Source organism: Pisolithus orientalis, assembly GCF_024613125.1.
Source record: "Pisolithus orientalis strain OTSU chromosome Unknown F5J12scaffold_12, whole genome shotgun sequence".
In the NCBI taxonomy this organism is placed as follows: Eukaryota; Fungi; Basidiomycota; class Agaricomycetes; order Boletales; family Pisolithaceae; genus Pisolithus; species Pisolithus orientalis.
In genome coordinates, this window is record NW_026260793.1 from 546,155 (window position 1) to 561,160 (window position 15,006).

Below are 15,006 nucleotides of genomic sequence, written 5' to 3' on the forward strand. Positions count from 1 at the left end.
GCCCTGTGGAGTTTGGGCCATCACAGCCACCCCCCTCGGTTACGTAATGACATGAACACGACCCCCCTTACATAAAACATTGCACGGCCTGTCTCAGCGTCGACCATGGTGTGGTCTCGACAAGAGGTCGCCGACCGTATCCTCGCCGGAGACACGCTCGTCGTATACAACGACCGGCTGCTCCGCATCCCCCAAGCATGGCTGAACGCTCACCCCGGCGGTTCTCTTGCCATCCTGCACTTCGTCGGCCGTGATGCAACCGACGAAATCGACGCGTACCACTCACAGGACGCGATGCGTAAAATTAATATGTTCTGTGTCGGAACCGTAGAGACTTCACCTTATGGTTGGGCGCCATTCCTGCCACCCGTTATGTCGGGCTGGATCCGCAAACAGGCGTCTGATGGCTCGTTCACGTGGCATCACGAAGCATCCGCCATCCCTGCCTCAAACCTCTCTTCCGGGACCCTTCTCGTCCCCAACCATACTCCTGGCACTAAACAACATCAGTCCGGCGGCCCATCACTTTCTCATCTGATTCCCCCTCCCTCGAATTTATCCCTTGAAGTTCAGGCCCAACATTCCGCTGCTTACAAACAGCTCCACGAACGCATCATTAAAGCAGGTTTATATCAGACTCGTTACCTCTCCGGCTACGGTCCGGAAATCGCCCGATACCTCTTCTTGGCCTTCTCTTCCGCTTATGCGTACTCCAACAATTGGCTTATTACAAGCGCCATTTGCCTTGGTTTCCTATGGCATCAACTCGTGTTCACCGTTCATGATCTAGGCCATATGGGCGTCACCCATGATTGGAATATCGACAGACTTCTTGCCATATTCCTTGCTGACTTCATCGGCGGTTTGAGTGTAGGATGGTGGGTGGATGTGAGTTTCACTCCCGTCTCTTCGCGTCTCCCGTTAAGTTAGTGATGTGTCCCGACCGGTCTTCGATCCAGAATCACAACGTGCACCACCGTGAGTAGTTTGTTTTTAATGATGCATCCCACCCCTCACCTTGCTTCCCAGTTGTTACCAATCACCCCTCACAGTCAGTCTTTCCCTATTACAAACGAATACTCTTGCTAATCTCCTTGGATATTCAGCGACCCTGACATCGAACATCTGCCATTTTTTGCCATCTCGACTGCATTCTTCAATTCTTTATGGTCCACTTACTACAAACGTGCAATGACCTTTGACCGGTTCTCCGCATTCCTTTTGTCTCTACAACACAAACTCTTCTATATCTTAATGGCCTTTGGACGGTTTAACCTCTACGCCAACGCTTATGGTTTTTTGCTTCGAAAGGCATTCGATCATCGAAAAGCCAAAGGTGGCAGGTGGTCGTGGTGGTTGGAGGTAACTGGCGTCGCCTTTTTTTGGTGTTGGTTTGGAGCCCTGCTTAGGGGATGTGGTTCATGGAAGATGGCCCTCGCCTATCTCCTCACGTCCCACCTGGTCACCAGCCCCCTACACGTACAGGCACGCCTGCATTCTATGATACTCTTTCGCAAACTAACATTGCTGGCCACAGATCGTCCTGTCACACTTTGCCATGTCCACTGACGATCTCGGACCCACAGAGTCGTTCCCGCACCGCCAGCTTAGAACCACTACCGACGTGATATGTCCTCCATATCTGGCTTTTTTGCATGGAGGTTTGCACCTTCAAGTCACACACCATCTGTTCCCACGACTTCCCCGTCATAACTTGCGGGAAGCCAGCGTCTTGGTCAAGCAGTTCGCTCGGGAACAAGGGCTTTCCTATGCTGAGTTCGGATTCATCGGAGGTAATCGAGCGGTACTGGGTGTTCTCAAGGCAGTTGCAGAGCAGGCACGGATATTGGGGACAGTTGCCGAGAATGAGATACAGGGGGCAATGAAGAAGGTGCATTGAAGACTAGATATATATCCGGACACTTATGTTGGATACCCGTGCGCCCCTGATGGCGCGCCCTAACAGAGGAATACTCAGTCTGTTCAGGACAAAAAATGCGTTCATAAGTATGCATGTGGCATGGCGGTACACGCAATAACCTATGGGTGAACATATGGAGGGTCGATTTTGAGAGTATACACTCGAAAGCAGAAAAAGAAAAAGATCATCAGGGGGGGCGGACAAGGCTTTATTTTTTCTTGTTTGCCTCCTCCTCTTCCTTCTGCGTGGGGTTGATTGCTAAGTTTGTGGGCAGGAGACACCGAGAACAAACGAACCTTGGCAGCGCGTACTTTGCGTATGCCTTCGTACCGAGCATTGGCACGAGAGATGCGGAGAGTTCTGTACGCCTCGAAAGACCGTTCCTCATCGGTAATTTTGCGGGGGGCTTCGTGCACGTAGGGGTCAGCAATGAGAAGGTTCGTCCGCGTGGTCTCAGCTTGCAGATCGTCACCCTGCGCAAATGTCATTGGCTGAACACACAAAGTAAATCCTGAAACCCGCACGGTGGAGTCGCCTTTTTTCGGCTTCCCTGCTTTCTTAGGGAAGACAATCAAACGGGCCTTGTAAGCCTTCAACCTCTCAACATTAAGTTGTTTGCCCTCCTCGCTCAGATTTCTCCTCCTGTGGTCGACGACGATACCAATACCACGAGCCTCCTTACGATTAATTCCAACCTCCTTCAGTTCTGCCAACGTGAAGCCGCGACCCTCCCGAAGCTTGCGGTTGTAACGGACGGTTTGGCCGCGGACAGCTGGGCGGAGAAGCGTGAGTGGACGAACGCCGAGCCTGGCGGCCTTGGCCTTGCGGGCGTTGCGTCTGCGGAGTTTACGTCCAGGTTGGTCGAACCAAGTGCGCACCCGGCGCTGCCAGTCCTTGTGGAAATGGTTGGCATGAAGAACTGTTGGATTCAGTGGTCAAAGTGGCTCCAATGAAGTGCGAAAGTGCATACCATTGTTGTGGCGGAAACCCATGTCTTAGATCTGTGCGATCGTGGTTAGCAATAGAACATCAAGTCATCCAGAGGAGCCACAACAAATCCATCGTTGCATGCCAGGTGAGACGGTGTGAATTTTCGATTTTGCAAGCATACATCCATGCCAACGGCAGTCGCAGACAAACTAGACAGCAGGACTCACCTTGAGGGGGGTTTTCTTGACGCTGCAGACGGTGAGGACGCCTTACTTGCACGAGAATATTGAGTGCACGGCAACTTCCTTGACTTTGATGCGCCGCTTCATTTCTCGTCACGTGACAGAATTCCCTACCGAATGTGCTCCGAATTTGGCGATGGGCGGCCAGCATGTGGGCTCGTTGAGGTAATAATGGTATTCAAAGCGCACTAAGCCGACTAAGCCGACAACTAAGCTGGCAAATTTTGCATGCTAAACCCTACTAAACTTTGTGTGGCCGAGAGGGAGTTCAAGCTCCGAATTGGCACATTCTACATATCCAATGTCTGAGTTTTCTAAGTCCAAAATTATCATACAAGTGCTTCGAAGCATAGTATACATGTGGTAGTGTAAAAAATGGAACAAGTGATAGATCAGGTTGTCCACCCATCCATCAAGATGCTGAGGGTATCCCTCTGTGTAGAAATACTGGAACTTCTCAATGTCATGGCAGTCACTGCTACCCAAATGCAAAATGAAGAGATTAGAGCACAACTATTTGATGAGATGGATTCAGAGCTCACCAGTTGGATGGATACATTGTCTAACTCTCCCCTAGTGCACTGAGCCCGATGATCATTTCTGTTATGCCTGAGCGTGGTGACTTCTTCAAATGGAATAGGCACGAAGTGCATGAGGTGGGAGTCTACAGGCCAAACTTGTCATAACCCCTATGGCTGAGTTATCAGCAGTAATCCGGCAGAGGTTCTGTCTGCTGGTGCAAGTCCCTAAGGTTGTTTGCACAGAGAGAGAATGAGGATAAAGCAAAGGGATGAAGCTCAGTTGCAAGCTATCCAAAAACTGCAGATACAGGATGAAGTATGTAGGTCTATATACCCCTCAGTACAAGTACCAGTAGCAGTCATGACAGATGTGTTCGCAACTGCATATCTGCAGTAATCAACAAAGTTATCAGTCAAATAAATAGGAGTCATATGGTGTCAATGATGGAGGTAGAGAGGCAATGAAGGCTATACCAGCTGGTGCAATCAATGCACAGCGAGGAGCCTGACACCAGAACTATAGTACAACATCTGAGCAATATAAACAAGTCAGAGACAAGTCATGAAAACAGGAAATGAACAAGTCATCCATCAGAGAGGGCAGTGGAATACCGGATCACAGTGGCAACATGGTCTTGACAGGTATTGGAAATACCTTGACAGTGGGAGATCCAAACATTCCCTGGAGCATTCGAGCCCCTAGGATGGCAACGATTATTAGAGACATGACAAGGCATGTCATGCACATGACTGCGAGAAGTCAAAAAAGGAAAGACCCCTGATGGAAGCATAACAATTTCCCCCCTCTCCCTGGAATTGCTGATCCTTTCAGCCCTGGGATCCATGTCAGTTGACTCAGAATCAGCATCTACCAGCTCCATTTCCACAATGTGTTATGCCTGCATCAGGGGTCTTTCCTTTTTCAACTTCTCATGGTCACATGCATCATGTGCCTTGTTGTGTCTCTCATAATCATTGCCATCCTAGGGGTTTGTATGCTATGAGGCTCCCTCAGATCTCCAGCTGTCAAGGTATTTCCAATACCTGTCAAGACCATGCCTCTCACTTGATCTGGTGTTCCACTGCCCTCTCTGATGGACAACATGTTATGTTCTTACTTTTCTGACTTGTTTCTGACTTGTTTATATTGCTTATATGTTGTACTATAGCTCTGGTGTCTGGCTCCTTGCTGTGCATTGATTGCACAGCTGGTATAGCCTTTGTTCCCCTGTCTACCCCCATCATATGACACTGTATGACTCCTTCTGACTTATTTATTTGACTGATTGTTCTGTTGACTACTGCAGATATGCATCACAATGTGTCCCATTGTGACTGGTACAGTACTCGTACTTAGGGGTATATAAACCCACGTACTATACCTTGTATCCTCAGTTTTTTGATAGCTTGCAACTCAGCTTCATCCCTTTGCTCTCATCCTTGTTCCCTCCTCTGTGTGATCTCAGAAGAACTCACCAGAAGGAGTGAACCTCTGTCAGATGACTGTGATAACTGAGCCATAGGGGTTATGACAAGTTCGGCCTGTAGACTCCCCCTCACATGCTTCATGCCTATTCCATTTGAAGAAGTCACCATGCTTGGGCATAACAAAATTGAAAAACTCCATGCAGCTTTTGGGACTCGTCAACCTCTTTGTGAAAGTCTACTTGTCCCTGGTTACTGAACTTCAACAAACCAAATCCATTCTTAGCACAAGGCTCATTGCTCTCCCTACATGTAAAGACTAACTTGCCTTTGTTTGCTTCCTTGAACAAGATTGAGAAGCATCCCTCTACCCTCAACCAAATACACTGCTCTACAGGCAGCCACTAGGCTTTAATAGATCGCTTCTCTAGAGTCAGCACTCGTGTCTCCCTACATGTAAAGTCACTTGCACACAAATCAAACCCCTCTATGCTGACAGGTTTCTTTTGAGAAATAAATCCTCCCTCAGCCTTTGCTTGTCACTATCTGTAAAAGTGTCTAACCCACAGAAATCAAAACCTCCAGTCCCTTCCTCGACCTAATCCCCTTGGACTTGGACAGGAATCCACCCTTACTGCCCATCCCTTTAGGATGACTCAGTCCTTTGGTTACTGCAACCAATCCCCAGTTATCTTATCTATCCCACTTTAGGGAGTCAGAAATTGTGCTTAGTTCAGAAGAAGAAGATGATCAGAAGTCTGAGACTTCTTTTGGATCAGTCCTCAAAGAAGAACAAGAAGCATGTGATAAAGAAGAAATGTCCATGACTGATTGGTCATGGAGATTCAGTTCCTGAAATGCCCCTGAGGACCATTTCAGAAGAGGAACTGAGACAGAGGTTGGAAGAACAAAGAGTTCACTATGGTAGAGGAGCTCTGCCAGGCTATGCATGCAAGTGCAAGTGACCCTGTTCCCAACAGGTATGCCTATGGACTCAGCTTTGAGAGAATGGTATTGTAGGAACTTCAGAAAGGCCATACCCCCAGAGTTACCCATCAGTGGTAACAGTAAGGGGAAAGCCAAAGCTGATGAAGACAATGACTACTCAAGCCACCCACCCAACAGAGGTTGGGAGTTTAATGTTGGGCATCCTGGTGAATACAATGGAAGCCACAATGGGCTTCAGACCTGGATTATGCAGGTCAAAGGATACTTGAACCTGAACAAGCATGTCTACAACACAGAGTCCCTCAAGATTTCATTTGCACTCACATATATGACCAAAGGCACAGCAGTCTCTTTTGCCAAGAACTACCAAAATGAAAACAAGTTACTTGACAGCTTGATCTACTACACCTGATACCTTTCAAAGGTTCAGTCAAAAGGTTGAAGGCTACTTTCAAGTCAGGTGATCAAACCACTCTCACAATTTTACATCTTTTGGACATTCAACAAGGCAAATGAGAACTTGAGGCATACATCGCTGAGTTTACAGGGCTTGTTAACAAGGCTCAGCTTAAAGAAGAATCATGTGAAGCAGGGATCTTCTTTGGGAAAGGCTTAAACAAAGAATATTGCAACTGGGTTCTTAATTCTGGACATGCCCCTTCCATGGTGATCAAGTGGATACAGTGTGCAGGATCCTGACATATCAGGGTAGAAAAGAAGTTCAAGATGACCTCATTCACTGGAAAAGATGAAGAGTGGGTAACCCACAAGGTAACCCTGAAGATGGAGATCAAGGAGGCAAATTATCTGGGTCAAGTGTTATGTTGGCCCTCTCATCAGAAAAGAACATGTCCTTCTCAGGATGCCATTCCTCAAGGAGCTCAAACCAAGAATGAACATGGGAAACTGGCAAAATTACATGCTGGGATGATGGGTATGTGTATCCTGAAGGATCTGATTACTTTGTCAAACAGGTAGTGTCTTCAGACATGGACAATACAAAGGAATCTTCCAGTTTGTCCCCAGAAGTGGTAAAACAGGGTTTGGGTGAAACCCCCAAAGTAAAAATAACAAAACAACCTTGTCCACAGAACTCAAGGCTGCCTTGGTGGCAGGCAAAGAGGAAGTCAAGCTTCCAGAAATTTACAGGGAGTTCACCAAGGTGTTCACTGAAGATGACATCCTGCTCCTGGCACATTAGCCAGGATTAGATCACAAAATTTGACTTTGTGAAGACTTCAAACTGAAGAAGGCTGCCATATACCCAATGTCCCCTGATGAACTTAAAGTTTTAGATGAGTTCTTGGATGAGAACCTTAAATGCAAGAAGATTTGACTGTCAACTTTGCCTCAAGCAGCACTGGTGTTCTTTGTTGCCAAAAAGGATGGAAAGAAGCGGTTAATTCAAGATTACTGCTATCTCAATTCATTTACCATCCCTGACACACACCCACTGCCTAATGCACAGGCCTTGTTTGATGAGTTGGTTGAATCAAAGTATTATGCCAAGTTTGATATTCAGTGGGGTTTTACTAACCTTTGTGTCAAAGAAGGAGATGAGTGGAAAGGAGCATTTATCACACCAAGAGGGCTGTTTGAGCCCACAGTAATGTTCTTTGGTCAATGCAACTCACCCCCTTCTTTCCAAAGGTATATGGATAAAACCTTTGAATCCCAACAAGGAAAGCAAGTCAGATATATGGATAATGTCACCATCCATGCCAAGACCAAGGAAGAACTCTGAAATTGTGTCCATGAGTTCCTGAAGATCTGTGACAAGGAAGGACTATGCCTCAAGATCAGCAAGCGTGTCTTTGAGGCTGAAGAAATAGAATTCCTCAGAATGATCATAGGAAAAGGGCATATGGAAACTTTGCCAATGCAGACCGATGCCATCAGTACTTGGGAAGCCCCTGACAATCTTATGGGACTTCACAGATTCCTTGGATTCTGTAACTTCTATTGAAAGTTTATCCCTTCCTTCTCAAGTGTCGCGTTGTGAGTTGAAGTGAGGTTCAGTGGTGAAAACCAACCAAAACCAACACAAAAGACAACGAAAGCGAGTGGTGGTGTCCCTATGCGGTACCTAGATGGTAGAACCTGTTCTTTGGGAGGGTTTTTTGCAAGCTACAACACTCAAAGATGAGTGCTGAGGGTTGGGGGTGCTCCTGACGAAGAGGGAGCAAGAATGTGATGGAAAGCGATAGGGTAGACTGCTGTCAGCCTACAGAAGGATGGATGGTGACTTAATTCGATGTCCTAAGCTGTACTGAGCTCAGGGAGGGCTTGGAGCGAAGTATATGGATGATAGATGATGATAAGCAAAGTAGATGATAGCTAGACCCTTAATAAAGTCTCAACTATCGAAGCTGATGAATGATTTACTGAGAGATGATAAATTGCGAGCAAGAGGGGCTCTCTGATGTCTTCTTCTTTTGCTACCTAAGTACAGTGACTTATATACAGTACAGGGGAGTTGCCTATGGAAAACAAGGTGCAAACACTTGGCAAGCGATTGGTAACTGATGAGTAAGGAATGTAAGCAATGGGTAATCGTCTTGGAAAGCATTGGTAAGCATTGGTAAGGATAAGTAAGCCAAAAGGCGAAGAATCAGTAAGCAAAGTCAAAAGATTGGTAAGTATTGGCAATAGGTGAGTCAAAGACAGTCAGAATGTCAAAGTATGAGTCAAGCAATGTCAGGAACCAAGAAAGCGCACTGGAATCACATCAGGGGGAGGCTGTGCATGTCACATCTTGAAGAGATCGCTTCTAGGCCAAAGTGGGATGACAGAGAGGCAGTGCTGATCTGATGCCGATATAGTACATCCAAAAGTGGACAGGGTGAGTCAGATGTCAACAGGGGTCAAGCCTTGGGGGTCTGTGGGGTGACAGGAGCATAGGGGATCGCAACTTTCCCCCCCAAACCATCCTCTCAGTGAAGCAAATAAAAACTTCATGAATGAGGCTCTGTTGGAAGAGAGGATGAAGGGGGAGCGTCTTCTGCTGTATCTTGCAACAAGGAGGCAAGATGTGCATCATACTCGTCATGGATGTGATCAGGGAGAGTGGAGAACAGTAGATTATACTGTAGCTGTCGCAATTTTGGAAGAATGATGGACGAGACTGGTATGAAGACGTTGCAGGGGGCAGGGAGGAAGGATCCATATGCTTCTTGGACTGGAGAGACTGAAACAACCACATAAGACCTTTCCAAGCAAATGACAGACCTGAGGCGACCAAAGAACATCCTCCTGGAGGTCATACTGACAAAAAGAACACGCTGTCCAAGCTGGATGGGCTGAGAGGGGGCAGATGAGGGTGGGATGTACCAGGACGTTTCAGGACGGAAGCTGGTAGGAACTCCTGGCAGATATATGTAGCCATGGTCCCTAGCAAAGGGGACAAGCGAAATGACTGATGTGGAGGCAGCCATATCAGAAGAATTAGCGAAATGAGCGTCTTTTGGAGGGAGTGCTGTAGAAATGTGTGGAGTGTGCAAATCCTTTCCAATCTTGGAAGGTAGGATCACGTGGCTGAGCACTACAAGCAAGTGTGGGAATGGTTTCGGTGTCTGCAGAACTGGTGGAGATATGTCAAAAACTGGAATGCCATACACGGGTGCTTAAGAACTTTATTGGTGCTTAACTCGCCTCCTCCTTCTTCTTTGGCATTGACAACCTGTTCTTGTGCGAGGGATGACTGCCAACATTGCTGGCTGTCCTTCTTTGCATGAGGGCTATGGTCTTCACCTCCATTCATCAGCTACATCCATGTCCACCTCACCAAACACCTTTGGTGTGTGACAGCATGTCCCCTTCATGACCTCACCAAGAAAGGAGTTTCCTACCAATGGACTCTGGAACATGATGCTGTGTTCAAAAAGTTAAAATCTTTGTTATGCTCCTCTCTGGTCCTCACTATCCCAGACTTTTCGAAGCCCTTTGCCCTCTTTACAGATGCTTTGAAGCTTGGAACTGGGGCTGTCCTTGCTCAAAAAGGAGCTGACAATGAGTGGCATCCCTGTTCCTACCTTTCCCAGTCCTTGGTCAGGGCCAAGCAACATTACCAGGTCTATGACTTGGAAATGCTTGCAGTCATTCAAGCCCTCAAGGCCTTCCATCCTTACCTCCTCTCCCCCATCAAACTGACTGTGGTCTTTACTGATCACAAGAACTTGGAGTACTATTGCGAGCCTCAACAGCTCACTCCTTGCCAGGCCCACTGGGCTGCTACCATTCAGTCCTACCCTATCTGGTTCTCCTGGCAGGCTGGTTGCCTACAGGTCCTGGCCAACACTCTTTCTCATAAAGGCACCCTGGAGGAGCCCACCCTGGTGGCCATGGTCCTTCCCCTGGACCTTTGGCTTTTGGAGGGGGTGGGTCCCCAAATTTGCCTTGTTTCACCATCTTTTTCAATTACAAAAATACAAAAACAGCTAAAAATCCACTGTCTAACCTGCATAGGATGTCTACCTGCCCAGATCCAGCATTCCAAGTCCAGTTCAAAGCCATATTCTCACCTGTCTGAGGAAAAACCAAAGGAGAATAGGCTGTCTGACACTTGCCCTTTGAGGAAACCTGTAAAAGGAGTGTGGGGAATCTACACTATATCCATGGACCTGTATGAGCATGTCAAAAATGATATGCCAAAGGACACTGCAGGTCCAGAGCCTAAAGATAATGTCACTATCACAGAAGATGGAAAAAAATGGTTTGGAATAATGCAGCTCTACATTCCCCCAGAAGACTGCCACCACTGCATGCATTCGTATCATGACCACAAGTCTGCCAGACATCCAGGACAGAAAGCAATGTTCACAAAGATGTGAAAGGAAGTATGGTGGGAAGGTATGGGAAAGGATATACAAGCTTACATGGCAGGTTGCCCAACATGTCAAATGACCAAGGTTGTGACTCATCCACCAACACTGCCTGCCATCCTGCATGATACACCCAAGACTGCATTTCCATTCCAACAAATATCTATGGATCTCATCACAGATCTCCCAGTGTCAGGAGAACAAAAATATGACTCTATTCTCATGGTTGTCAATCAGGGTCTTACAAAAGCCACCCTGTTTGTTCCATGCCACAAAACTATTGACTCCATAGGGATTGCCCAGTTGTTCCATCAATTCATTTATTCCTGATTTGGAGTGCCCAAATCAGTAATCTCTGATTGAAGCCTGCAGTTCATGTCTTCCTTTACGAAGGAACTTTACAAAGCGATAGGGGTAACTCCTAAACTTTCAACAGGATATCACCTGCAAACCAACAGAGAAAGCAAACATGTCATCCAGGAAGTGGAAGGATACCCTCAGCTGTACTGTGCTGAAGCACCAAACTTGTGGGCAGCAAAACTCCCCTCCACCAAGTTTGCTCACAACTCCTGTGTCCACTCTGTCCATCAAATGACACTGTTTTTGCTGCTCCTGGGTTATGACCTGTCCCCCTATCCAGAAGTTCAGTTAACCACAGTGCCCTCAGTGGATGAAAGATTAGAAAGGCTGGCCTCAAACTGAGATATTGCCATCCTCACACACAAGAAAGCACAGGACCTGATGCATTTGCACTCAAAAGGGTCTTATGTGTCGCCCAAGGTCAGAGATCAAGTTCTCCTTGACACCGGACATCTCCATGTCAAGAACCAGTGTGACAAAATTGCACCCCAATGTCTTGGACCATTCCAGGTGACTCAGGTCATGTCACCAGTGGTGTTCCAACTGGAACTCCCCCTGACCTGGAAAGTCCACCCCATGTTCCATGCCTCTTGAATCTATCCTTATACAGAAAACAACACCTACAGAAGAACTCTGCCAGCACCACTACTGGAACTGGTGGATGATGAAATTGAATGGGAAGTCAAGTCAATAATCAATCACAAGGTCGATGGGCGCAGAGGTAAACAAAGATACTTGGTAAAGTGGAAAGGATTCCCTCATTCATCCAATACATGGGAACCCGAAGAACACATAAAAGACAACACTGTGGAGGCTCTCTCCCAGTACAAACTTGCCCGCCATCTTTGAAATTAATGGACTCCCCTCACTCCATCAACACTGAGAATGACTATGCCGATCTCCCCTTCACAGAATCCCTTTATGACCCTGCAGCTGACTGGGATGACCTCTTCATCCCCCCCAATCACTATCTATGCCCCAACCTCACCTCCAATGACTGCCTCCAGCTTTCTTGACTTGTACCCCTTGTCCCCCATCTTGCAACCTCATGCAACATTGCCCCCTGTCGCCCACCCTCTCTGACTGCATCCACACATGTCCTTCTTGGTCAAGAGGGTCCCTGCCCCCAAGGCCAGAGTCCTCCCTAGTGGGGACAGTAACCAGCAGGGAAAGGGAAAGGGTAAGGTGCAGGTTGATGATGACTCCAATAGTTGAGCAGCCAAGACTGGCCCCTCTGATGCTCCCGAACCTCCCAACATATGCACCACCTTCACCACCTACTCTGACAGAGCCCACTGCACTGCCCTTGACCTCCTTGCCTTGGCTGCCCTTGCCTGGGATGATGAGCCTCGACTACCAATCACAGCAAGTGACTACCTGGACATTGTTAGAGCACTTGACATCTTCCACAATGGGGATGACATTGATGGGTGCTCACCAGAACAGGTTGAGTATTTTAGGCTGTTGTCTGAAATCTACAGAGTGACAGACATAGTCAACTCTGCCATCTTGAAGATACACACTCAGAAGCTCACTGGAACTGTGCTGCTGTCAGGGGTGATCATGATTAACATGTTAGAGCAGAGTTCATTGGGGCTTCTGGAAGCCATCACAGGAGGTGCCTACCATCATCTTCTTCATCAACAGATCAGCAACTTCCTTGCCCCACCTGCCTCTCATCTTCTTGATCAGATTCACCTGAAACAAGAGGAACCATTGGTTTCCTGTGAACAAAAAGAAGAGAAGGAGGAGGAATGAAAGAAGGTTGATGAGTGGAAGGTGATGGAGTTGACATACGTTGACTCCAGAGATTTGTATAAAGAGGTTGGTGCTTGTCTTGGGACAGGGACTCACAACTCTGCCTGGGAGGTCCTCCTACAGGATGCATTGTGGGCTGGAATTCACAAGCACTATCATAACACCATCCATGCCACCAACCCTCTCCCTGAGACTCCCTTTGTCCCTGTCCCTCTTGATCAACTCCAGTTCTACCTTGGAGGGCAGTCCCCTGTCCCCACCAACCATGTACTCTATCAACATGTGTGTTTCCAGTGTCATTACCTGGGACATTGGTCACGCCACAATGGACATGGCTCCCACTTTACTCCAGCCCTTGAGGAACCACTGTCTCCATCACCATCATTGCCCATTGCCAATTGCACTTGTTCCCGCATCTATACTACTTGCTGACCCCTTTCCACCCACCCCACCAATGTGTCTGGCTCATCCTCAAGGGTCTGAGGACCTTAGAGGGGGGGTGATGTTATGCCCATGTCAGGGGTCTTTCCTTCTTTGACTTCTTGCAGTCATGTGTGTCACATGCCTTGTCATGTCTCTCATAATCATCACCATCCTAGGGGTTCGTATGCTACAAGGCTCCCTCGGATCTCCAGCTGTCAAGGTATTTCCAATACCTGTCAAGACTGCACCTCTCACTTGATCCAGTGTTCCACTGCCCTCTCTGATGGACAACATGTTATGTTCTTACTTTTCTGACTTGTTTCTGACTTGTTTATATTGCTTATATGTTGTACTATAGCTCTGGTGTCTGGCTCCTCACTGTGCATTGATTGCGCAGCCAGTATAGCCTTTCCCCTGTCTACCCCCATCATATGACACTGTATGACTCCTTCTGACTTATTTATTTGACTGATTGTTCTGTTGACTACTGTGGATATGTGTCGCAATGTGTCCCATCACAACTGGTATGGTACTTGTACTTAGGGGTATATAAATTCACGTACTATACCTTGTATCCTCAGTTTTTCAATAGCTTGCAACTCAGCTTCATCCCTTTGCTCTCATCCTTGTTCCCTCCTCTGTGTGATCTCAGAAGAACTCACCAGAAGGAGTGAACCTCTGTTGGATGACTGCAATAACTGAGCCATAGGGGTTACAACAAGTTTGGCCCATAGACTCCCCCTTGCATGCTTTGTGCCTATTCCATTTGAAGAAGTCACCATGCTCAGGCATAACACAATGGATATGATTGCCGCACCTTATACAAACTTGCTGAGTGTGATCCAAGCCCTATGTGATGAGATTGAGGCTGCCAGGGTACTTGAATGCCCAGTGGAACCAATGCTGAGAGTGCCTCAGCTGCACCTTCTGGAACACTTTGCAGAACATCACCTGGACCTCTTTCATAAAAAGTTGCACATTAATCCAGAGATATTTGATGATATCCTTGATCAAATCAGTCACCACCTATTGTGCAGAGGACAGGCTACAGTATGAAGAGCAAAGACAAGAGCACTTGCCTTTATGCTTGAGTTAGTTGGTAGATTGGAATTTTAGTTGCTGGGGCTCTTGTTCTTGATAGAACAGTAGAACAAATGTAGAATTCAATGTAGATCTAGGGTCAAAATCCCTGAGTTTATATACATGTTTCTGTATGCATGGACCAGTAATGTATAAGGAAACTGTTACTACATATAGTAAGGAATAGCAGAGAATGTTATGGAATATGACACAATAAGTGATGTCATTCTGATGTCATTGTGGAGCTGATTGCTAAGGCAAGTCATGTGACATAACATGTGTATCAGAATGTGTAAATCTAGATGAATCTAGATGTCAGAAATATTATCATATTTCCAACACTCCCCCTTGCTCTAGAATGGGAGATTAACAAGTCCCATCAACAAGTGATTTGTTTCAAATTTTTGCCACATCAAGGATTTCATAAGACCATCAGCTTTTTGTTTGTCAGTTTGAACATATTCAATACTGAACAAACCATCTTGTACACATTCACGTACATAGTGCCATTGGATGTCAATGTGTTTGGAGTGTCCATCTGAGACTGGGTTCTCAGCTATAAAGCGAGCACCCATATT

General features: G+C 46.9%; 2 protein-coding genes across 2 annotated transcripts; one reads left to right on the plus strand and one right to left on the minus strand.

Annotated features, from left to right (window-relative positions):
* Positions 1-3: 3 nt before the first annotated feature.
* On the plus strand, positions 4-1,971 carry F5J12DRAFT_827499 (fatty acid desaturase-domain-containing protein). Its single transcript, XM_051745565.1, has 5 exons — positions 4-888; positions 960-978; positions 1,030-1,051; positions 1,107-1,485; positions 1,538-1,971. Exons 1-5 carry the CDS (start codon positions 106-108, stop codon positions 1,898-1,900), a joined length of 1,566 nt encoding a protein of 521 aa, XP_051600540.1. The 5' UTR covers positions 4-105; the 3' UTR covers positions 1,901-1,971.
* On the minus strand, positions 1,972-3,193 carry F5J12DRAFT_827503 (60S ribosomal protein L13). Its single transcript, XM_051745566.1, has 4 exons — positions 2,892-3,193; positions 2,446-2,840; positions 2,218-2,394; positions 1,972-2,162 (listed from the first exon to the last, which is right to left on the minus strand). The coding sequence occupies exons 1-4, from the start codon at positions 2,911-2,913 to the stop codon at positions 2,130-2,132; spliced, it is 627 nt and encodes a 208-aa protein (XP_051600541.1). The 5' UTR covers positions 2,914-3,193; the 3' UTR covers positions 1,972-2,129.
* Positions 3,194-15,006: the final 11,813 nt, after the last annotated feature.

Bases quoted from the DNA above. Each gene is read 5' to 3' on its own strand.
- F5J12DRAFT_827499 (XM_051745565.1), top strand. From the start codon at position 106: ATGGTGTGGTCTCGACAAGAGGTCGCCGACCGTATCCTCGCCGGAGAC. The intron at 1,052-1,106 runs GTCAGTCTTTCC...TTGGATATTCAG, and splicing joins GTTACCAATCACCCCTCACA to CGACCCTGACATCGAACATC. The intron at 1,486-1,537 runs GCACGCCTGCAT...TGCTGGCCACAG, and splicing joins CCAGCCCCCTACACGTACAG to ATCGTCCTGTCACACTTTGC.
- F5J12DRAFT_827503 (XM_051745566.1), bottom strand. From the start codon at position 2,913: ATGGGTTTCCGCCACAACAATG. The intron at 2,395-2,445 runs GTGCGGGTTTCA...ACATTTGCGCAG, and splicing joins CGAAAAAAGGCGACTCCACC to GGTGACGATCTGCAAGCTGA. The intron at 2,163-2,217 runs GTTCGTTTGTTC...AACCCCACGCAG, and splicing joins GCAAAGTACGCGCTGCCAAG to AAGGAAGAGGAGGAGGCAAA.